General features: G+C 47.5%; 1 protein-coding gene across 2 annotated transcripts in view; it reads right to left on the bottom strand.

The window, feature by feature from the left end:
- Positions 1–24,150, bottom strand: part of KDM6A (lysine demethylase 6A) — a 1,083,812-nt gene that overhangs the window by 714,718 nt on the left and 344,944 nt on the right. For both annotated transcript variants that reach the window (XM_078658310.1, XM_078658311.1), the window contains exons 8-9: positions 10,242–10,276; positions 8,623–8,716 (exon numbers count right to left, since the gene is read on the bottom strand). In XM_078658310.1, the coding sequence (XP_078514436.1) occupies positions 8,623–8,716; positions 10,242–10,276 (129 nt within the window). The remainder of the gene's footprint in view (positions 1–8,622; positions 8,717–10,241; positions 10,277–24,150) is intronic.

Raw genomic sequence — 24,150 nt, 5'->3', positions numbered from 1 at the left:
ATCTGCCTGCTTGCGGCGTGCGCTGCATCCAGTGTAGACTAGAGGTAGGAGTAGGCCTTACTGTATCACTGCCTTTGCTCTTTTCGGAACTCCTCTGCAAAGTGTTGCTTTAGGCCTTCCATTTCTACCCACTGCTTGTGGCTGTATCTGATAAGAGTGCTGTAATTTGCAAATCTCCACTGGGTCGCTGCCTCCCTTTCAATATTTCTCCCCATCAGGTCCATCCTCCTGCTTTCTTTGTCTGGAGGAGGGCCATTCGAAGTGGGGGCATTATTCCTCTATCTGGGTGTGACCACAATGACAGATTTCTCAGGTGCGTTTCCATTGATGTACTGTGGGTTCCAAGAAGGATGCTTGTATTTCTTTTCCACTTAAGTGGCAATCGCCCTAGCTGTGGAGGACTACCTAAAAGCCTCCTTGCCCTGGTCTATGATGCTGGGGAGCAAGGGCAGAAATAGGTTTGTCGTCTAAGATGGCATCAGATTTCAAGGAGGAAGCATAACTCCTCCCTCTCTTGCTCCAGCTTGCCCCCATATGTGTATCCACCATCTTGATAAGTCCATTGTACATGGGCTGGTTGAATCCTTCGGGGATTCAGCTTCTCTGTCCTGACACTCGTCGTTTAACCGGCCCGGTCTCTGTCCTGCGGGAGAAGGGAGTTTTGGAGTCAAGCTCCTTCTACAGTAGGAGTGCTATTTCATCTTCAAATCATTCCTTGCCATACTGAGCGATCGTTCGTCATCGGTCATTGAGGATGCTTCCTCTTTGAGGTGATCTGCTCCGACTCTTTTGCCTCCAAGATCCTTTCCTTAAGCAATCAGCGGTGAGGCTTGTTTCGAATGCTTGCCCCTTTCGGTGTACTTTGTTCGAGACCGGTGTGGTTTGTGTTCGTGCATAACTTTGGTCCTCGATTGTTTTGACGCAGATGTGGCCTTCGAGGTCTTTGACTTTTTTTTTTTACTTCCCTATTTTTTTAGTCCCTCACCGCTTTCGTTGGGGGTTCTGCTCTTTCGACTTCAATGATGCTATCTTCAGCATCCGAATCTTCTCTCTGTGCCGGCTCAGCTTTAACATTTTCTTCATCATAGCTGGTAAGATCCAGGTCTTTCAGGGATTCTTGTGGTTTCGACGGAAACCACAAGAAAAAAAAAGTCTCAATATGGCAGTGACGTCTGGCCGCCTGGTAGGAGCCAGCCACCGGAGCTCCCAGGGCTGAGGATAATACCTGCAGGAATTATCCCAGATAGCACGATCGCCATTGGGAGAAAAACGAGTAACTGGAGTATCTAAGAGTAACTGGATCAACTAAAAGTAACTGGATTGTAAACTGCCACTACTTCTCACCTCCTGAGCTGTGACTGGACTGGACGCCGGAGCGGTTGGCGGAGCCCTGGACTGCGGGGCACCCACTGTCCTCACCGGAGCTGTGGCGGAGCCCTGGACTGCGGGGCACCTACGGTCCTCACCGGAGCGGTTGGCGGAGCCCTGGACTGCGGGGCACCCACGGTCCTCACCGGAGCTGTGTCGGAGCCCTGGACTGCGGGGCACCTACGGTCCTCACCGGAGCTGTGGCGGAGCCCTGGTCAAGGGGCGCGAACCTGCTGGGGACACGGGCGTCACAAGGATATCTTTAAAGACGTCCGGCAGGTGAGAGGGGCTGGAGCAGGGCATCATCGGAGGGTCCTCCTGCCTCTTGCCTGCACCGGACGACAGATCCCAGGGCGGGACGGTCTGCCGCAGTCCCCGACGGGACGAGACTGGCTCCGCTCGGGAGGTCGCTCCTGGAAGGACACGCTCACAGGGAGCGCCGCGCTTGGAGTACTGACCGCCTGGAGTACTGACACCCCCAGTCGCCCCCCCATGCCTCGGGATGCGAGCGGGAGCGGAGCTGCGGCGGGTCCAGGGACACTGTGATCGGCCACCAGTCTTCTGACAGGAGGCTGTGCACAGAGGGCTGCTCTCCCTGCACCTTTGTCGGCCCCCTCTCACGCGGCCCGGATTTCCAAGGGTGCTGTCGATTTTCCCCGGCTGGGGTGCATCGCCATTGTCCCCCTTTGTGCAAAATGGCGGGGGCCATAAAAGGATCAACTATCCAGCAATAAATCATACCACCGCCCCTAACTCGAGGATGCATTCCAACGAGTTCAAGGGGTATTAAAAGGAGATAAGGCTCTTCCTCCCTCCAAGTTGCAACCAGGAAGCAGAGACACAGAAACAGGACTATCTCGCCCTCAGCAAAATAGGAAAGGGACAAAGGACTAACAATACTTCCTTATAGTCTATTCTGGCAGACATCTTGAACAGCAGCAGGAAAAAGTGTTCAAGGGGCACCATAAAGAAGTTAAGTCTCGCTCCTCCCCCCAAGCAGCAACCAGGAAGTAGCAACACTGAAATAAGACTAACTCGCCCTCAGCAGAAAGGGAAAATGCTCATCCAGAACATTGACAATAACTGACATATGTCAGACTACATACTATTGCGGCAACCATCCTGAACAACTTGCTGAGCTGCAGTAATTGCCAAAAAAAAAGGTATTTACATCACCACACACTCGAGTACATTGTTTACCTTTCACATATCTATGTACCTACACCTCCGGGTGATAGAGTCCATACCTTTATTGCAGTATTACACTCCCACGTGTACCTGGATATATCCACCTACACTTAATTCACGCTGCACCTATTGCACCTATCTCACGATGCTCACTAGCGTCACCTGACGCTTTAAATTGCAGTGGACATATGTTTTTGCCACAATATTTCAGCAGTAATATACGCATAGCTGATTGTTTATATATATAGTTATATACCTATGTATGCTGCTCCCTTTGCCTTCTATGCCTATAATGCACCTAGTTGCTAATACATATTGAGCTCACTCACTAGTGCCTCCTCTGTCCCTGTAACACATGGTCTGCAGCTATCTCATGTGACCCATGTAACATACTGTCCCACTAGTGCCCTTTCTGACACCTGTAACATATGGTCGGCAGTCGCCTCTTTTGACCTATGTAACATACCGTATACAGGCATTGGTATTTTGTTTGCATCCATCTGCGATCCTGCACATCTCCCCTGCTTAATCTCCCACACCCACCCTGCACCTTCCTAACATGGATCACTGCGGCAATCACACATTTAAAATAATCTACCCACCCGCACTCACAAAAAAAGCTGCTAAACGCTTTAAACACAACCTCCTGAGGTCCCACCCTGAAAGACCCTTTGCCGACACCTACTTCTCTCCGGCTAAGGGATCCCTGAACACCGATATCATCTTCCACACCGCACGTAGAGCTCAATGGAGAAAAACCTTCCAGGCCTTGCTCAACGTCTCCACCATCAGGAAATCCGCTCATGGACTCTCACTCTCCATCGCTCCATCCAATCGCTTCCCTGGCAGTACAGCCATTACTATTTACAATAACGGGATTGTTCTAATTCAAGCCACAGACAGGAACCTGGAACTACTAGACGACCTGTTCCCCACTTTCAAAGAGCACCTCTCAAATCGGCGGCCCTCCACTCATACCCCAATACAACTGAACCAGAGCCCCTCACGTCCAACTAACGTCTCAGAACGACCCACCGCCTCTGACCCTCACAACGCGACTCTATGTCCTCCCAACTACCCCTCCAATCGCCCCACCCTCGCCACCCCCCACACCCGCGCCGCACCTAGCTCCCCCACCCGTGTCCTCTCTCCCCCCACTCCCTGCGCCCCCCCTCCTGGCCCCCACTCCTCCCTCATCACCCCCCACCCTACTCTTTGCACTCAAACAACTCATGTCAGACACACCTCCTTCAACATCTCCCCACTCACTCCCTGCACTCCCGCCACCCCTAGCCCGCACTCCTCACTCAACGGCGCCCCTTCCAGTCTCTGCACTCATCGCACTCCAGACCTACACCCCTCCCTCAACATCTCCCCCCCCACCCCCACCCAAAGAAATACTGACATACACCCCTCCCTCGACATCTCCCCCCTCACTCCCTGCACTCCCGACACTCCGAGCCCCCACTCCTCACTCAACGGCGCCCCTTCCAGTCTCTGCACGCAACGCACTCCAGACCTACACCCCTCCCTCAACATCTCCCCCTCCACCCCCACCCAAAGAAATACTGACATACACCCCTCCCTCGACATCGCCCCCCTCATTCCATGCACTCCCGACACTCCGAGCCTCCACTCCCCCCTCATCAGCGCCCCCCGTATGCCCGACACTCAACCCAGGCCAGACATACACCCCACCCTTAAAATATCCCCTCCCGCCACTCCAAGTCTCCACCCTTCCCTCAACAGTCCACTCCCTCCCACCCTTAGCCCTCCCTCCACTCCTGGTACCCACTCCCCCCACTCTCACCCCCCAGCACCACACTTGCCCCCCCACAACGACCAGTCTCGACTCGTCCCGCATCTGCCTCACCCCGCCTGTCGCTGATTACCCTGCCAATAACTCTAACCCCACTCCCAACGTCACGCTGGATATAATTATGACCGCCCTCCTCCAAGTGAAAGAAGAGCTTCACTCGCTCAAAGAATTACTCCTCCCGCACCCCTCCCGCACGACCACATGTCAACGAATGTACAACACCCCCCCACATCTTAGGCACCCCTTACATGGGATTTCTATCCCCTCTCGCAATACCTCCAACAGGCCTAAGCGCACTATCAAGACACTTCCGAACCACCCCTCACATTGGACATCTATCCCCTCTCGCAATACCGCCAACCGCCCCCAGCGCGCTATCAAGACTCTCTCGGACCGCGACATACAAACCCTACTCAGCACATATGTCCCGGCAACCCAAAAGAGCTTAGCCACCACGCACATGTCCATTTCTACGATTCTCTCCAACCCCAGTAGGCACCCCACGTATAGCAACAGAGGCTCTGTTCCCAACAACCTCACCAAAGTCCCTCTCACTACGGAACCCTCCACCTCCCCCTGCACCCCCAGTCTCAAATGCACACTTCTCAACTGTAGGTCGGCCCAAAAACACTCGATGGAGGTCGCTGACCTCATCCGGTCTAGGAACCTTGACCTGGCCATACTAACTGAAACATGGTTAACTGAATCCTCCAGTCCTATCATGGACATCCTAGTCCCCCCCAACTACTACATCACTAGACTGGACAGGCCCAACAAGACAGGTGGCGGAATCGCCTGCATTTACAAGAGCAACCTCTCTATTAATAAAGTCACCGCCCCTTCTCTTACCTCCTGTGAATACTTCTGCCTTGATGTCACCAGTGAGAATAAACCTGTATGCTCGTTACACATCATGTACCACCCCCCGGGGGACAACCTCGTCTTCTCCCAACAACTCATGGACACAATATTAATCAACGCAGGACGGCTACACACACAAATTTACCTTGGTGACTACAATCTCCATTGGAATGATGGCAGTGACGCAGTAGTTAACAGCCTCAAAAGTTTCCTTACCGCATCTGACCTCACTCAAATTTGCAACACTCCGACACACGACAAAGGCTCGACCCTCGACCTGGTCATTTCCAAAGAAGGCACCACTCAACTCGACTCAATACAACCTTGTGACTGGTCAGACCACCATATTATAACATTCATCATCAAGGAAAAGGTAAAACTCATCCCGGTGCAATACGCCATGCCCAAAGTCTGGAAAAGAGACATGAGGAAACTCAATCCAAACTCTCTACCCCCCAACAGCTGCAATCTCCTACTCCCCCCTACCGACACCTCTGATGTGCTGGTCCTAACTGACCACTATCTCAACTCCATGGCCACAATAATCAATGAGGCCGCTCCAATGCAATTGAAAAGAGTTTCCACGAAGAAATCCAACCCCTGGTACAACGGGAGTCTCAATGAAGAGAGACGGGCTATGCGATCAGCGGAGCGTACCTGGAGATCAATTCCCTCGACATTGCATCTCAAAACTCTTAGGAAAAAGAGAAATGCATACTTCAGGAAAATAAAACGCTCAAAGTCAGAGTTCTTCAGAATCCAGCTAGACCAAGCTAAAAACCGTCCAAGTAAACTGTTCGAACTAATTCGATCTCAATCTAAGGAACAACCCCCAGCTGTCGACATTATCAGCACTACCCCTTCTTGTGAAGATTTCGCAGCTTTCTTCAACAATAAAACTGACAATATAAAGAGAGACCTCCGCAATGACGCAAGCCTGTACTCAATACCCAACTGCATAACACCCATTGAACTAAAAAACAATGCGACATGGTCATCCTTTGACACCTACTCTGAAGGAGAAATTGGCAGAATACTCAGCACTCTAAAACCATCCAATCACCTCACTGACCCTCTTCCTGCTAACGCCGTAAAAGACTTCATCCCTCTGCTACTCCCACTCTGGACTAAAATTATCAATAGTTCGCTACAACAAGGAACCATCCCGGACTCCCTCAAAGTTGGTCAAGTTACACCTTTACTGAAGAAACCAACAGCCGACCCCACCGATCTAAACAACTACCGTCCGATTACCAACATTCCCACTCTCGCCAAACTGCTAGAAAAATGCGTCCAACTGCAAATGACAAAACACATAGAACAGTTTGATCTCCTCAACCCACACCAATCAGGCTTTAGAGCAGGGCACAGTACTGAAACCGCTATGGCTCACATTATCGACGACGCCATCCAAATGTTAGATCAAAACAATACCTGCCTCCTCATCCTTCTTGATCTCTCCTCGGCATTCGACACAGTGAAACATGAGAGCTTACTCGAACTCCTAAAATCAAGAATGGGCCTATCTGGGACTGTGCTTCGCTGGTTCACTTCCTTTCTTCACAACAGGTCTCAAAAATTCAAGAGCAAAAACCTAATGTCTTCCCCAGTACCGGTATCGTTAGGCGTCCCTCAAGGATCATGCTTATCCCCTACTTTGTTCAACCTAGTTATGGAACCTCTCACCACTCTGTTACAAGCATCCAATGTACACTTTCACATGTACGCCGATGACACTCAAATATATCTCAAGTTACAATCCCCCAAAGACATCCTGAGTCTGAATTCAACGATCAGAAGCACCCAATCTTGGTTGGCTGACAACCACCTCAAACTCAATGCTATGAAGACGGAGTTCCTCCTAATCTCACCTCCCACGAAAATATCTTCCGCTCAAACATGGCTTAAGCACCTAACAGCACTCAATGTCCAACCGACCATCGTGGACTCAGCTAAATCCCTAGGCATAACACTAGACACAAACCTCAGCATGCAGCAGCATATCAGCAAGGCTACTAAGGGGGCGAACTTCCAAATAAACACCTTGAGAAAACTGAAACCCTTCCTCCCAGCAAAAGACTTCCAAACAGCAGTACAAGCTCTAGTCATCCCTCGCATAGACTATGGCAGCGTGGCCCTCTGCGGCCTCCCCCTAACGACAACTGCACCCCTAAGAGCGTCACTAAATGCGGCAGCAAGACTCATCACTGGATCAAAAAAGCATTCGCATATCTCTCCTGACTTCAAAGCCTTGAACTGGCTGCCTCTGGAAGCCAGAATTCAGCTGAAAATTGCCTGCATGACGCACAAGGCTATACACTTGAAATCACCCAGCTACCTCACTCATAAGTTGACAATCTCAGGTGGGTCCAGAACCACCAGGAGCTCGAACAATCTTCTGCTGAAACCGCGAAGATTCCGGAAGGAAAAAACCTACAAACGCTCCTTCTCTGGTATGGCGCCCAGGATCTGGAACGCACTTCCTCCTGAAACAAGACTCATCTCTTCCTCCCTTCTTTTTAAGAAAGAAGTTAAAAGTATCCTTATGGCTAAATACACTTGAACAATTTCGCGTGTTTTACATTAAGAACAGTATTACCAGTCTGGCGCTATGATACTGCCTATATATTCCTATGCACGTGTTTATTTACAGCGAGTGGATGGCCGACGCTCCAATTTTGCCTGCTACCTCGTACCTGTACTATACGTTACATGAGTACTATGTTATATACTATATTGGTGCTATACGTTATATGAGTACTATGTTATATACTATATTGGTGCTATGTACATGAACCTGTTGATGACTTACGCTCCAACTATGCCCGCTACCTCATACCTGTACTATACGTTATATGGGTACTATGTTATATACTATACTGGTGCTATGTACATGAACCTGGTGATGACTTACGCTCCAACTATGCCTGCTACCTCATACCTGTACTATACGTTATATTGGTACTATGTTATATACTGTTTTGGTGCTATGTACATGATCATGTTGAGCTACCTCCCCACTATGCCCCCTTGTTCCCCTGCCCTCCACCTGCCTTTGTAAAGCGCTCTGTTATCTGCAAAGATCTTGTTCGCGCTATATAAAACTCTCAAAATAAATAAATAAATAGTACAGGAACATCCAGGGTGCCGTCTGACATCACACAAGGGATGGGCTTACCACCAAATGGTGGTCAACAACACCCACACAAAAAAAAGAGCAAGGCAGGAGGACAAAACACAATTACAGACCCAATCAATAGATGGGGGAATAGATGCAGAGCATGTGAATCCAGCAAATGAGCTGTGCTTTTCAAGTTCAGTTTCTTCACTCGCTTACGATGAAACATTTAAAAAAAAAAAAAAAAAGTATTAATGGTTGTACATACCTAACTGTTGCAAAACAGTTGCCTTGACCTGGGCAGGAAGGTTTTCCGTCTGCAAGAGTTGTTCATAAGCTTCTTTTGCAGAATGATACTTTCTCTGTAAGATTAAATGTATGGTTAACAGAAATGACTTGCTCCTCATGTACAGGTCACAAAAAGACAACCGCATGCACTTAGAAATATTCTACTAAGACAAATTCAATACCCACCAGTATGAATAATCATGAAGTTAAATAGTTTTCAGAAAGACCACTACATTCCTGATTGAGCTCCTTTCCGGTCCCAGTGCTGCATGCATGGTTTCCTAGCAAAAGCGCTAGAAGTGCTTAAAGAGAATAAAGACTGTATATCTCCCATGCTTATTTATGCTACATGAGAAATTTAGAGGATTCTTGGGGAAGACCAGAGTCTGCTTGGATAAGGTATTTGTGTAAGAAAGGAGATACTGTCAAGTCTGTTTTTTTCCCAGGAAAAGGAAGAGTTTTTTTTTAAAAGCATGAACAAAGAGGTGATAATGTGCAAGTCCTACCTTAGTACAGTGAACACAACAAAATCCTGCTGCATAAAACATTTTGTGGCAAGTATAGAAAATTGTAAATCAATTTTGAATCAAGTAAAGAAAAACTACTTCTAAATGTAGGAATCCATCTATTTGCACACATGGAATATGGCACGCTACACAGGACTAAAGACAGTCTGGCGACTTTCCTTCACCTAAGTGGACCAATGCACAGCCACTGCCCAGCTTATGTCAGTGATGTGGCCCTGTGATTCACTTAGCAGTTACTTGCTAAGAAGGATCTCAAATGAATCATTCGCCCCAGAAGGGATAAGATTAACATGAACACACTTCTTCAGAATACTCACATCAGACACTGTAAATACTTGAGAAGTAAATATAAGGCTGAAGAGGAGTACATGAAGTTAGAAGTGTAGGCCTCACCTTGTGATTATAATGCAAGTGATTTGAATAAACATGCAGCTGAAATCCAGAATTTCTAGAATACATTTCCATTGTCTGAGAGGGGTCTTATGATAAAGAGAATTCTCAAATTCTTCACGAACTTGATAAAATTGTGACAACCTAGGCTGTCCTAAGCTTTTGTCTTTCCAGGACATCAGAAAAAAACAAGAGGCTGCTCAATTGGTTCTTTTGTTACTCAGTTCCAACAAACTCCCTTCATAAAGAAGCTTGTTAAATGTGTCCTTTACATTTAGATGGCTTTTCAAACTGTACTGCTTAGAATTATACCCTGTCAATCTCATGCTATACACTATCAACTGGTCTGAATTAATTTGTTAGAAATCCTCCATCAACCACATTCCCTTTCAGTCCCCTAATTGGAGACGGATGCAGCAACCGCTAAACATACAGGACTCCCTTGAACCATCAGTAATAGCAACCTTGTGTCAGGTGTTAAAATCAAACACTGAGCGGGTAAATATTGATCTCTGAACAGACTAATCTTCACACTCATTCAATTGCAAGCATTATGTCACTACTATAAAAACAATGTACATGTTGACAAACAGTTCATCTAAACTTCATTACAATTCATTAACAAATTTAATCATTTTTGGTAATGGTAGTTTACACAAAGTTAAACAACTTAAACACTCACCTGAGTTTCATACAAGTGAGCAATGTGAAACTGAACTGCAAGACAAAAACTAGAATTAGACATCAAAGCTTCAAACACTTAAAAATAAAGGCTTATATGAAAATAGGCAGCATCTAGAAATCACTGATAAAGAGCAAACTTTTATTCTACAGATCGACTGTGCACAAGTCTTCACTTTCTAGAAAAATCCTACAATGTCGGCAGGGTTTTTCCAAAAACTGTTAATTGGAATCTATAACTGTTAACCTTTTCGCACACTCTCAATGCCTGGTAATGACTACGAAATAAAAATAGATATTAGACAGGACTCAAAGTAAAAATGGTCTGGCCTCACGATCTTCAAAACACTTTATTGCAGTAAGTATATTCATCTCATCACAAAATGAGGTTATGGTGGGCGGTTGACAGACACGCACAGCATATCTACAGAAATGTAGACAGGGTGTACTAATCGCCCTGATTTATGTGTCCCCTCTCCCGTCGGTTAAAGGTACACTTAATTGAGGCTGCTTGTTTCAGCTTCGAAATTGACAGATATCTGTGTGTTCAAGTGTGTGCATTTTCCACTTTGACCTTTGGTGAGTCCCAACTACAACTACAGCTCTTTATGACGGGAATGCTGCCTTTGTTCAAGTTTCACATTTCTGCCTACACAAACACTCCCTTTCCAGGTCCACACACCTTGAAGCCTGCAGAGCCTGGTAGTTGAGAGGGATACTAGACCATCCCTCTGTTTAGAGAAGGGTTACATCCTGAAACTCGCTCACTCCCACCTAATTGGGTTGTTGATTGTCTCCCAGGCAACAGAGCAGATGCAAAGTTCTGCCTGACCTGCAATCCCTAAAAATTGAGTTTGACTATTTCAAACTCGTCATGATCCAGGAAACATTACTACAGAACCCTGGAAACTGCAGAGCTAAAAGAAGATTCCTTTTTCTAGAATTGGAGGAGTACTTAAAAGAATTAGACCTCTTGGTGGCTTTCACATCAGTTTCCAGCAGAGTAGGCTCATGGCTCAAGATCTTGCGCTTTAACTTTTTTTGAGTGGGGTTTAGGTCTATCATTCAATGATTGATTTGGTTTTTAGTAGTACAATAAGATACATTAAACCACTCATTTCAAGATAGATTGCTTGGGTAACAGGTCAAGTATTACTAGGGCCATAGTTTAAAAATAATGTATTAGGTGTCATTAACTCCTCAGTTTAGTCAGTATTGTATTTCAACATTTAGTGTGTGTAGAGCTGGTTCTGGAGTTGAGTTTGATTATAAAAGACAGTGGTAATGATTTAAATGTGGAAACATGAATTCACTTTTGGTAAGGACAGAAGAGTTTTAAACTCCGCTTCACTATTATGAATGACCATAAAAGGCTCAACGTATAACACCTTAATTTCACATACTCTATATGCAGAAATAACAGCTCCCAAAAAGGAAAAACGTTACTTAACCTCTAAGCATCTGTTCCTTGTGTGCAGTGCTTTCTAAGTATACTCCTGCCAACTAGTGTTGGGTTCTGACATGTACAAATTGTTTTTCTTCTAAGAAGTCTCTCAAGTCTCAAAGTACATGGTGTCTCCTTATGCGAACATTGCGGGTAGTACCCGACTCCTTTTTATTCTGGTTTTCACCCAGAGTGAGAGTGGCATGGAGTGTTACAACAAAGTGGTGTACATGTGCACTGATAAAAACATTATGTGTGAAAGAGAAAGAAAGCTCTGCAGCCAGAGCCACTCATGTTCAGGGAGGCGGATGGGCACATGTAAATCTACAGCACTACATACTACAAACATATGCTTAAAGAATATGCAACATTTTCAGTTCGTAGCATGCGTTTCTGTAGATACACATTGTATGCATAGACTGGAAAGCAGTTCCTCCATTTATGCTGTGGCTACCGTGTGGATGAAAAAGATGTCTGACAAAGGGTCATTGTGACCATCTGGCCACAAAGCTTGCTGCCTAGCATAGCATGAACATCTACAATGTAGTGTTTGGTAAACGTACGTGGGGTTGTCCAAGTAGCTGCATTACAAATATAATATAGTGGGAGGTTTCCAAAAAAGGGCATGGAAGAGGCCTTTTTTATGTGCATTGTCCCCCGGTAGGTGCAGGGAGAACTTGCTTGACTTAAATGTAGGAGGTTTGGATACACTTGACAATCCTGGCAATTTCTGCTTTTGAAATAGGTTGACCTTTTAGAGGTTTGCTAAAATCTACAAACAGCTGGTCTGCCTTATGACCGGACTTGGTCCTATCAATGTAGTACACAAAAGCTCTCAAAGTCTGAAGTGTGCAGGGCTCACTGACTGTGGTTGTAGAAAGAAAAAACAATTTCTATGGTCTGGTTAAGATGAAAGGGGGGAAAATAACGTTTGGCAGAAACTTGGATTGGTCGATAATACTCTACTGGTATCCAGATATAAGTTTCTTGTAATTTGAGTGCTTGCAGTTCACTAATGTGTCTAAGTGAGGATATAGGCACTAAGAATGCAATCTTCCATGAAAGGAACTGAAGAGGGCAGGAATGCATATGCCCAAAAGGGGACCCATAACTCTGGTGAGGACAATGCTGAGATTCCTTTGAAGAGCTGGTGGCACCCTTGGGGGAAGAGGCACCAGGCCCTCCATAAAACCCTTGACTGGTATACGGATCGGATATGGCTACTAAATGGATTCTAACGGAAGTGTATGCTAACCCAAAGTACTGTATATGAAGGAAGTAGCAGATACCGTCCTGAACCCTAGAGTTTAATGGATCTATGTGCTTTGGGATACAGTAGAGTGCTGCATAACTCAAATTGCAGGTGCCAGATCGCTAGGTTGAGCTGTTTGGGATCTATGCCTTATCAGTCCCAGAATTTTGTTGAGAAGTTACGGCCTTTTGGTTATGAATGAAACTCTAAGCAGTAGCCATGTTGAACTATGGCTAGAATGCATTTGTCTAAGTGATTTCTCACCATTTTGGCAGGAAATCTTTGATGATTATCCGCAACAGGTGTTGTGTGGTTGTAGGGAGTTTTGGGATGGTGGAGGCTACCTTGCTGGAAATTCCTTCTGCTCTTCCTTAATTGTTACCACTATAACCCCCCCCCCCACTTGTGTAACCTCTATGAGTGTAAGGCTGGTAGGATTGCTGTAGCCTTTGGTAAGAGCTTTCATCTGGGAGGTGGTTGTAGTACCTCTGCGGTATTGCTGCCTTCGCAATGACCCCCTGACTAGCGGTCCAGAGAGCTCCCATTGTTCTAGCCATATCAGTATTCTTTCCTAGATTTTTTTAATATTTAATCGACCTGTGGCTCAAACAAATGCTCCCGATTTAAGGGGAGATTAAGTAGGTGGTGTTGCACCTTCGGTTAAACCCAGAGATACTGAGCCATGCATGCTGGCTAGCTTCGTCTGCACAGTGGGTATGAGGTAAGGGCCGTGTGTACCGCTGGCGGTGTGCAATACTGCAGGTGCTAGGCATGATGAAAGGGCTGCTGGAAGTACTGTGGTTGTTACCTGTGGTTTCAGCCTCGATAGTATAGGAATATGCTCCTCACCCACAAACTCCACTAAAGGGTGTTTTTCGGAACTGGAGGTTTCCTAGGGATCTAGCTGTATCAGTATCCGATTTTATTGCATACAAGACGCCATAGACTTGCTTCCTAAATAGAGCTTCACCATCATAGGACATGTCCAAAATCTTACTGAACTTCAGACCGAAATGATGTAGCCTTAAGCTAGCCCTGACGGAGTACCACTGATCCTGCTAGTTGCTGCATCCAATAGACACAATGTCCATAGTGCAATCTATTATTTCTGACACCAATCTTTCCCTTTCTTGTAAAATCTTTGTGGCTTCTGCTTTCTTGTCTTATGGCAGTAAATCAAGAAATGGAGCGATGTCTGACCACATCTGGTGATCGTATCTGCCCAGAATAACTAGAGAAGTGGCTGTATGAACAGTTGTAGCGGACATTACCGAAAACCTCTTTCCAATATTATCAAGTTGCCTGCCCTCTCTGTCAGACGGAGTAGAGGCTGGAGTGGAGTTTTTTTTTTGATCAGCATTGCTCAGCCTGGGTAATTACAGAGTCCGGTTTCGGATGTCCTGAGACAAGCAGGCGAGTATGCGTACGCTTTATATTTTTTGTCAATTCTAGGAAGAACTGCTGTGACAGTTGGTGGCATCTGGGGGAGGTGATATCCGACCAGTATCCGGTTATGAGGGACAAGGCAGGGCTGCTCGTTGTCGCCACTGCTATTTGCACTAGCAATAGAGCCCCTGGCGGTCCAGGCGCGAGCAGGAGTGGCCTACCGAGGACTGCAGATCCGTGGCATACCACACCATATTTCACTGTACGCAGATGATCTGCTTCTCTTTTTGAGAGATACAGAGGAGGCTTTGAAGGGGGCGACCTCTTTATTATCACGATATGGAACTGTATCGGGACTCAAGGTAAACTGGAGCAAGACGTGCCTTTTCCCGATCCGTCGGGGAACGAGCCCGCCACTTTTAATAGGTGAGATCACCTGGGAACCGACATGCTTCACCTATTTAGGGGTTAGGATATATCACGACACTGTAGATCTATTGGAGGGAAATGTAGGGCGCTGTATTAGGGCCTTGAAGGGATGTATGGCGTTTTGGTCGACACTCCCTCTATCGGTGCTAGGCAGAATCGCTTTACTTAAGATGGTGGCACTCCCCAGACTGCTTTATTACTTCCGCACTTCGCCGATTTGGGTCCCACCACGACTCTTTAAAGAATTGAGGTAATTGACCGTCTGCTTTCTATGGGGCACTGGAAGACGCCAAGTAGCACTGGCAACCTTGATGAGGCCCAGAATAGATGGAGGACTGGCGGTGCCTGATTTTGAGCTCTACTACCCGGCAGCACAGCTGCAGGTCCTTACACAAAATATAGCGCAGGAATTCCGGGGTCCCGACCATAAGCAAGGACAGGGTATACAGCGACATGTCCTCTCTTACATAGCTTGATCTGAGGGACCTGACCATAGAGGAACGGACCTTGAGGCTATGCTGGAATAGTAGCCAGCGTAAGGCGGGGGCTTCCCACCCATATGCACCGGAGATTCCATTGGGGATGCTGACGGCGCTTCCACACGCGGGGATTGGACCCCCTGAGCGGATTGGGAACAACTAGGTCTCCACATGATGGGGGACTTATACATGAAGGGGGAGCTGATGCCCTTTCAGGCGCTACAAGACCTGGATGGCCTCCCCGAGGGCGACTTTCTGATTCATGCAGCGGTTACAAACGCGATTCAAAAGCACTGGTGGGGGACGAACGGAACCTGTGACCACATTGGCCTGTCAGTATGTCGTAATGGCCGCAGGGACCTTCAAGGCAGTCACGTGCCTCCAGTCTCGGATGATGCGTGAAGGACTGCGCCCATTGGCGGACCTCAAGGCGAAATGGGAAGTGGTTATAGGCCGCCCGATCACGGACCCGACATGGGAAAATATCCTTAAGAGGGTATGGAAAGGGAGCAGAAATGCTCGGTTCCAACAGATACAGTATTTTATACTGCATCGGGCTTATCTGACCCCGGGTAGGATCCGGAAATACTTCCGGGTCCAAGACGCGGCGTGTCCTAGATGCTTGGAGGAGGATGTCGAACTGGAACACATGCTATGGCATTGCCCGAAAATTGGGAGTTACTGGGAAGACGTAGGACGCCTTTTGACTATCGTCACAGATAGACAACGAGATTACGATATGGCTGCCTGTTTGTTGCATTGGTTTCCGCACACGGCCAAAACCAAAATAACCAGCAAGTTTATTGATTTAGGTCTATTGTTGGCCAAACGTGAAATAACTTGGCATTGGAAGTCGAGGGAGGGGCCTTCGAGCAAGCGCTGGCGTACGGAATTCTGTAAGTGGGCACAGTGTGAGAGTGCGGTCAGGCTCAGACAAACGACACGCGTAGGTGGTGATAAAGCTTTGGAGATGGCAAGAGCGTGGGAGGCCCTAGCGCAGGCTTTGAAGGACTATCAGCCGGAAGAAGGGGATGAATGAGCAATACTCGTGCATGTGATGATACTACAGAGAACAATGATGTGCAAGCTTTCTATACAACTGGTACTATACTGGAACATGTGACGCTGAACGTGCCCACACCACCGAATCTGTAGGGGGGAGGGAGTTAAATGGGAAGGGGGGGTGAGTTGGGTACTAACCTGGAGACATATTTGTCAGATCTGAATGAGGCGACATCTGTTTAATTGTATGGTGACCATAAAATTCAATAAAATATGTTTAAAAAAAAAAAAGAGACAGTTGGTGGCATCTTCATTATTTTTGCCCCTTGTTACAAAATATAAATCGACAATAGGGATTGCCCTTACTATCTATCTGGACTGTTCCTTAAAGTTGTACAGAATCGGGAGATGAAAAAGGTTACCCTCCTTTTCTACGAGTGTGTTGGAGTCCACCATGCCCTCTGGTGTAGAATTCACTGGTTGTGTTGCTGGTAGGGAAATAAGATGATCATTACATGTGTTAGTCATAGCTTTGTTGATTGGAATCTCACCTTCCTCCCTATCTCCATCATCAGTCTGTAAATTGATGGGTCATCTCAAGGAAGCAAGACAATATGGGCTTTTGGAGTCATCCGTGGAGTAGGTGGAGGAGACATGTAGGTGACTGTTGCACTCCAGCTGGTGTTGGGTAGCGCTTGTAGTAGTCCTGGAGTATGCTTTGTAAATCCTGAACTAAAGCAGCATGAACTTGAACCATACCCTGTGGTTTTGAAGTGGAAGCGAAGTGGCAGTACTGCTCTACATATTGTTGCCCTTGATAAATGGGCTCGTAATAATCCCTTTTATCTTCGTCCTTTTGATATTTAGCATGCAAATCAGAAGGACTGTGAGCTGCACCAAAAGGTCCCTGATCATCTGCATTTGATACTTCTATAACTAGCATGTTGCTGGGAGGTAATGGAGACACCTTATTAGGTGATGTAAACTCTGGGCAAACTATCGGGTGTCGATAATTTCGTTGATGGAATCACCAAAGTTAGTGGCGGTGTGGTCAAGATCAGCATATATTGTTTCTTAGGCTTTGCTTTTGATAACAGCTTTTCAGTGAGTTGCGTCGAAGGTCTCATCAAATAGATATTGGTCAACAGTGTTGCCACAGTCTACGTGGTTGTCGATGGTGTCGGTACAGTTCCCAAAGTAACTATTGCAGTCAACTAGGTGGTGGTCTTAGCCAACGAGGTGGTCTTCGTCAGCACAGTGGCAGTTGACGGGACGAAGCTAGACATTAAGGCAGCTGTTGTCGATACCTTAGTTTTTACTGAGTCAACGATTTCAGCAGCATTGACAGCATTGACAATGTCTTTCGAATAGTTTATGCTTTCCAATGACTGATTCAGAAGAGCATCTGTGAGGCTTTAATGGGAGGGGTTACAGATATAGTAGGTTCAGATTTAGAATCTAAAGAAGCCCTCTCTCTCTCTTTCACTCACAAGAGGAGCCTGTTTAAGACCCATGATGAGTCTTTAAGGCTTTTTTGTGACCCTGAGGCAACCCATGGTGTGACCTCGCTCTCTTTTTGGATTTCTGGCGATAACAGAACTCACAATCTTCCTCCTCAGAAACTAAAGCATTTTTTTCTTTACATTTCTGAAGACCAAATCAAAAGTCTCCCCATGCTCTATGAGAGTTTTAGTATAAAACATCCTTCAGATTTTACAGTCTTTCCCCTTGTGGGTGGAATGAAGGTAGTAAATACACTCTCTATGAGGAACTTCAGAGTGTAGTCTCTTCTTTCTGCAAGTCCCTCAAGCTCTAAAGAGACCTTTCTTCACTAATTCTGATATACTGGAAAACTGATGAAATAATCTGGAATAACCTCATTAGAAAGACTGAGCAGGCCTGCAATGAAATGAAAATCCGAAGGAAGATACCTCTACTGGGAGTGTTTTAAGGGTGGCTTCATCTGGCTGGATTTTATTTGATTTTTTTATGAAGTGGATAAGATATTAAATTCAATGTATTTTGCCACTGTAAGCTATGTTAATTACTACTACTGCTTTCGAATATACTGGGATGATTCAAGATTGCAAATCTATGAAAGCTGTGCCAATACTGCAGAATGGAGGGAACTAGCCTGAAAAGTCTCGAATAGTATAAGTGAAGATACATCTTTAGCCATAAATTCATGGAATATAAATATATAGTTAACAGTAAAACCTCTTTTTTAGGCAATCCAGGGGACCAGGATGAGCTATAATCCTGTTCAGATTCTAAAGTACTAAAATCTATGCCAGTCAAAACAAAAGTGATCCTGCGTTGAAAGTCCTGAGTCAGCAGCTAATGTGGGTCTACTCGATATGACAAGAATATATATAGTGCTTTCAAGGAGTTATAAAATGTGCACAACACCTTGGTAAATAAATGTTAACAGCCAGGTCAGTACCAGGTGCTTCTCGAGAAGGCTCCTCATGTTGACGTTCAGTGTAAGTAGTTGATAGAGAACATTTCCTGCAAGAGATGCTGTAGTGCATCTTGATGCTTATGAGGTATATGTTTAGGCAGAACAACTGCAGTAAGCTAATGAACTGGAGAAGATTGAGAACAAACATAGAAACCCCAGTTCAACGGGGAGAGTGCAGAGACCTGGGAACCTGGGGAGGGAGTTCCATGTCTCGGCGGCGCTGTGGGAGAAGGACCTGCCCCCGGAGGTGGTTCTGTGGATGCGTGGGACAGCGGCCAGTGAGAGGTCGGCGGGGCGGAGTTTCCTGTTTGGTACGTAGAATGATAGTCAGTTGTTGAGGTATTCTGGGCCGGTGTTGTGGAGTGCCTTGTGTGCGTGGGTCAGGAATTTGAAGGTGATTCTTCTGTCAACGGAGAGCCAGTGCAGGTCTCTCAGGTGGGGGGTGATGTGGTCTCGGCGGGGGACGTCGAGGATCAGGCGTGCAGAGGCGTTCTGGATTCTTTGAAGTCTGCTGACAAGCTTGGAAGGGGCTCCGGCATAGAGGGCGTTGCCGTAGTCGAGTCTGCTGCTGATGAGGGCGTGGGTGACGGTCTTTCATGTGTCTGTAGGAACCCACCTGTAGATCTTGCGGAGCATGCAGAGGGTGTGGAAGCAGGTTGAGGAGACTGTTGATTTTGTTGGCCATGGTGAGTTTCGAGTCGAAGATGACTCCCAGGTTGCGTGCGTGGTTGGTTGGTGTAGGGGCGGTGCCCAGAGATGTGGGCCACCTGGAGCCGTCCCAGGCTGAGGGGTTGGGTCCGAGGATGAGGACCATAAAGAGCATTATCAATGATAACTTGTCCTTCTCATGAATACTTCTAAATGCAGATTCCTCACCTTTAGAATAGACCCCAACACAGTACCTCCAAAGGAAGAGGGTCTGTGGAGTGGGCTCAGACCAAAATGTCCTTTGGGAGTAAACAGCTGAAATGCCCTGCCCGTCTGATCTGGCAGTTAATGCAGCAGTGCTTCATGAACACACAAACGCCTAGATTGTGGCCTCAAACTTAAAGACAGGTACTCCATGTGCCAATGCAGTGGTAGCAGCCTTATCCCTGGTGGAATGAGACATCAGTCATTCAGGAGGATGCTCCTTGGCCAATGTACAACACATGTTAATGCAAAAGTGTACCTAAATTGAACAAGTCATTTTATGCACAGCCTTACCTTTCTGCACCCTAGAGAGCCCACAGGTCTTTGGTGAGATTGAGGTCAAAGCTTAAGGCTCTCTTGGGGTCCAGTCAATGAGTTGTCTTCACTTGTGAGAGGTAAGACAGAGCAAAGAACGTTGGATGGGTGATAGATTGTCCAAGATGACAGGAAGTCACAGCTTTTTGGCAAAAATGTCACACTATAGTCCTTTACCCAAACTTGGTCCTGAATAAAAGTCACCCAAAAGCTAAATTGATCTAAGTTTTTGGAGAGTCCAACGACTCAGCAAGGAGCTATGCATGGTCTAGAAGGGGGTGCACAAGCAACATTAAGATAACATTTAGAAACCATTAAGGAATCTGAAACTCGGTGGGAACGTGTCAAAACTTAAAGAAACTGCATCAGAACAAGTGACAAAGGATAGTGAGGTTCGGCAAATACAAAAATGCGAAAGGGCCAAAAATACCAATCAATTGTGCCCATTGCAAGACCTTCATGGGCCAAACAAACAAGTTACTTACCTTCCGTAAAGCCTTATCAGGTAGAAACATGATCTAGCTTCAGATTCCTTACCTTTGAACTCCAAGGCGTCAGCCTGGATTCATAAGATTTTTCTTAGCAGTACCCCTGCACACCTGTAGATAAGAGTTGGTCGACTCCGCATGACATCGGCATTGTATTAGTCGTCGTGACATCTGCGTCTTCAATGTAACCGCCACTCCAGCGAGTGACGTCTGTACCTTTCACGTCAGAAGCACAGAGCCATGAAGTGACTGACCACAGTGTTTTTAAAAAGACAGCTAGGGCGCTGAAGGAGAACAGCCTTGTGTAAGAAGCTGGCTCTGTATATACTACACCAAAGTAAGGTATAGTATGCACAGAGTCCAGTGGATCCCCAAAGGTAGGCAGAGGTAAAAGCAGATAACACCTTACTCTCGATTTGTGGTAGTGTGGGTGAGAAGTAAGGCTTCATCTGACGGTGGTGTTAAGCATTTATTGTACACACTCAGACAAGAAATGATGTCACACTCGAAGACTCAACTCAGACCAATTTGTTTGCATAAAAATATTTAGTTGCATTTTTGTAGAACCAAGCCAGGCCTGGTGCAGGTAAGGGAAATAATACTTTGCATTATATTGCAGTTGAAATACAATTGAAATTGAGTTGGATCAAATTGGTTTGTTTACAGGTAAGTGAACAGTCAAAATTACTTTAAAGTTACTTTTGAAATTCACTTTGTACATTACTTTTCTGGCAATGGGAACCCCACAAGCAGAACCCCACTGACTCAAAGGAGGTAGGAGGGAGATAAGAAGAAGGCAGAAGAGTCCCACACACTCACAACAGAGGGACCAAGGGCAAGGCCGGAAGGTCCGATGCACCTCACTCTTTCACAAGGCAAACTATCCGGCGCTTAAAGCAAAGACAGGAATAGCGGAAGAAGAAGAAGCCTAGAATACCCAAGGAAGCGAGGGAAAAGAAGACAAACCCACTCCAGACAGAGCAACCGGTCAGCTAGGACAGCACCGGCAGACAAGCAGCTAAAAGCAAGAGGAGCAGCCTGAATCCCCCGGAGGAGAGTAGGAAGCACCTGGCAACGCCATGGATAACAGGCACCCGAAGGCGACCAGAACCCCAAGCAGGGCAAGCAACAGCTACCATTACTCCACAGGGTATGGCAAGTTCCAAACTATGGGAATTCTCTTTGGAAGAACTTCCGCAGCAGAGGAAAAAACAAAAGTGCCACGGGAAAATAACACCCCCGCGAAGGGCTTGACAAGCAGCCCAACCAAGCAGAAGGCCGAATCTGAGGCCTAGTCTGCGCAATAACACACATAACTAACAAAGAGCCGTCCAGTGGCCAACAATGCCAAAGTCCCGAGAGGACGCAATGGCTAGAAAAATACACTCCACAACCAGAACAATCAGCCTAAGAAGGCCCAGAAGCAGCCCAACTCACGAGTCACTGAGTATCAGATGGAGGACGATAAGGCGGAGGAGGGCGGAGCCCCACCAAGAGTCTTTGGATGGCGGAGTCGGCCGGGGCATGGAACAACACGGTATCATCAAACGGCAGGTCAATGAGTCGCTCCCGCATATACTCAGGGAATACTCCGTCCCGAAGCCAAGCATGGCGACGGAGAGCGACCGAGGAAGCCATGGCCCGGCCCACCACCTCAGATGTCCAGTGCAGAGCAGAGGATAAATGCTGCAAGCTCCCGGCCATCCGACGCATTATACCGCAAGTCCACCTGACCAGGCTCCTGGGACGCAGCAGACCCCAGAGACTCAGCCGAGTCCCACAGACCGGAGGAGGCCCTAGCCAGGACACACAAGGTGTTAAGGGCCCGCAGGGCACCGCTAGTCGAGGCAAATATGTTGCACCCCCAAGAGTCCAGCCAGCGGGCCTCCCAGGACGACGGAGTCAACTGTGGCGGCAGGGAGGGAAAAGCAGTCCGCAAAAGAGAGATGGCCGTCGAGGGGTGAAGGGACAGACACTCCGGGTCACGCGGCGCAGGGAGATGCAAGTGTAGAAGATGCTGAGGTACCGGGTCCCCTGAGGCAGGCCGCCTCCAAGCCCCCGTCAAGGAAGAAAGGAGGGAACCTTCAAAGGGGAGTAAAATTTCACTCCCATCAGAGCCCTGGTGGAGGAACTCCAAGAGGTGGTCCGCCGGAATGTGAGCCGCCGGAATGTGAGCCACCGGGTCACCAATGCGCAGGACGCCCACAGCTGTGGACACCGCGTGATCGAAGGCCGCACCTGCCTCCGTAGGGACCCGTGGCGGAAAAAGCAGCTCCTCCGTGGGCGACGGCTGCAAACTAATGCGGCCGTGCTCGAGGCCAAGCGGGACAGGCATGGGCCAGATCTGGAAGCCAGAGGGAGCCGAAGAATGAGGAACCTACCACTCTTCCGACGAACACCTATGCCTCAGGAAGGGCAGAGAGCTGCCCTTCGACACCGGTGAAAAAGACACCACACATCTCCGGAGAGGACGACACCAAAATACAGCCTGCCTCCGGAGACGACGGAGCGTCCGAAGACGGGTACGACCCCTGCGCGGATCCGTAGAGTCTGACGTCTGAGGCAGGATGCCAGAACCATCCAGCGTCACTGGACAAGAGTCCACCAAGTCAACCCGCACCGGAGACCGGAGTGGAGCTGGAGTCAAGCTGGCCCCGGGACTGCGCCGACCCGACCCCCTCCGAGGTAGACACCTGCGTGAGGAAAACGAGACGGCCCAGGGGAGTGACCGGAAGTCTTCCGCCAGCCGGGGCCCAGAATTTGACGGAGATCGCTCGGCAACCCATGTGGCGGCGCCAGAGACATTCAGCCACCGACTCTCACCTTGAGGCCACCGCCTGCGGGAAGGAACGAGAGGGGCTTGGAGAGGGACAATGGGTCCTCATCCAGGCCTCGACCCGGAGCGGGACGAGGAGGGGCCGCCGACCCCTGTGGCTCCGCAAGGGCCAGCTGCTGCTGGCACCGTAGCTGTGTCACTTCAGCCTTAGACAGGACCACCTTGTCAAAGGTCGAGAGGGGCTCAGGGATGCGACCAGAGCCCCGGCAACATCCCGCAACACCACAGTGACTCCCGCAGGAGTGTGCGGCGTGACGCTGTGGCATGAAGGAGGTGCCCCAGAGGAGCCTCACCCCAACATCACCACATCCTCCAAGTCAGGATCCGAACCAGTCGGCGCCGGAGCTACGCTAGTATCTTTGCATGTTTACGTTCCTAGCACATAACTTTCACGCGTTCTCTTATTCTCATTATGTTCACCTTTCCATTCCTGCAAGGGACAACACTTTCTCACTGATAAATGGCAGACCGGTCATCCCTTGTACTGATGTCCAGTTTCTTCTATATTTCAGATATTAAGCCCCTGATGAAGGGCTGTTGCCGGAAATGCATTGGGCATATGCAATTACCTATACTTACTAAAGATGAAATCACTTATGATGAAATAACACATGATTTTCTAAATGAAAAATTATTGAATTCAATAAAACTCATTGATCAATTTATCAAGAACAGATAAATTAATTGAACATCATATGTTGGAGTGCTAGTTGGAGACGTCTCTCACTCCGTGAGGTCAGCGGGCTTTTGGATTACATGGTTATTCTCACACTCAGGAGGATTCGTCAACTTGCACCACCGACCTTTTTGACCTGAGTTACTTTTTTTTACACTTTGGAGTGCGTTTGTCTATCTAAATTTTCAGTTTATACATTTAACAATGCCACATATGTTGAAAGGTATGTC

This window comes from Lissotriton helveticus, chromosome 8 (assembly GCF_964261635.1).
Source record: "Lissotriton helveticus chromosome 8, aLisHel1.1, whole genome shotgun sequence".
Lineage (NCBI taxonomy): Eukaryota > Metazoa > Chordata > Amphibia > Caudata > Salamandridae > Lissotriton > Lissotriton helveticus.
Note: the sequence above shows the minus strand (reverse complement) of the source record. Positions and strands in the feature narration are given on the sequence as shown.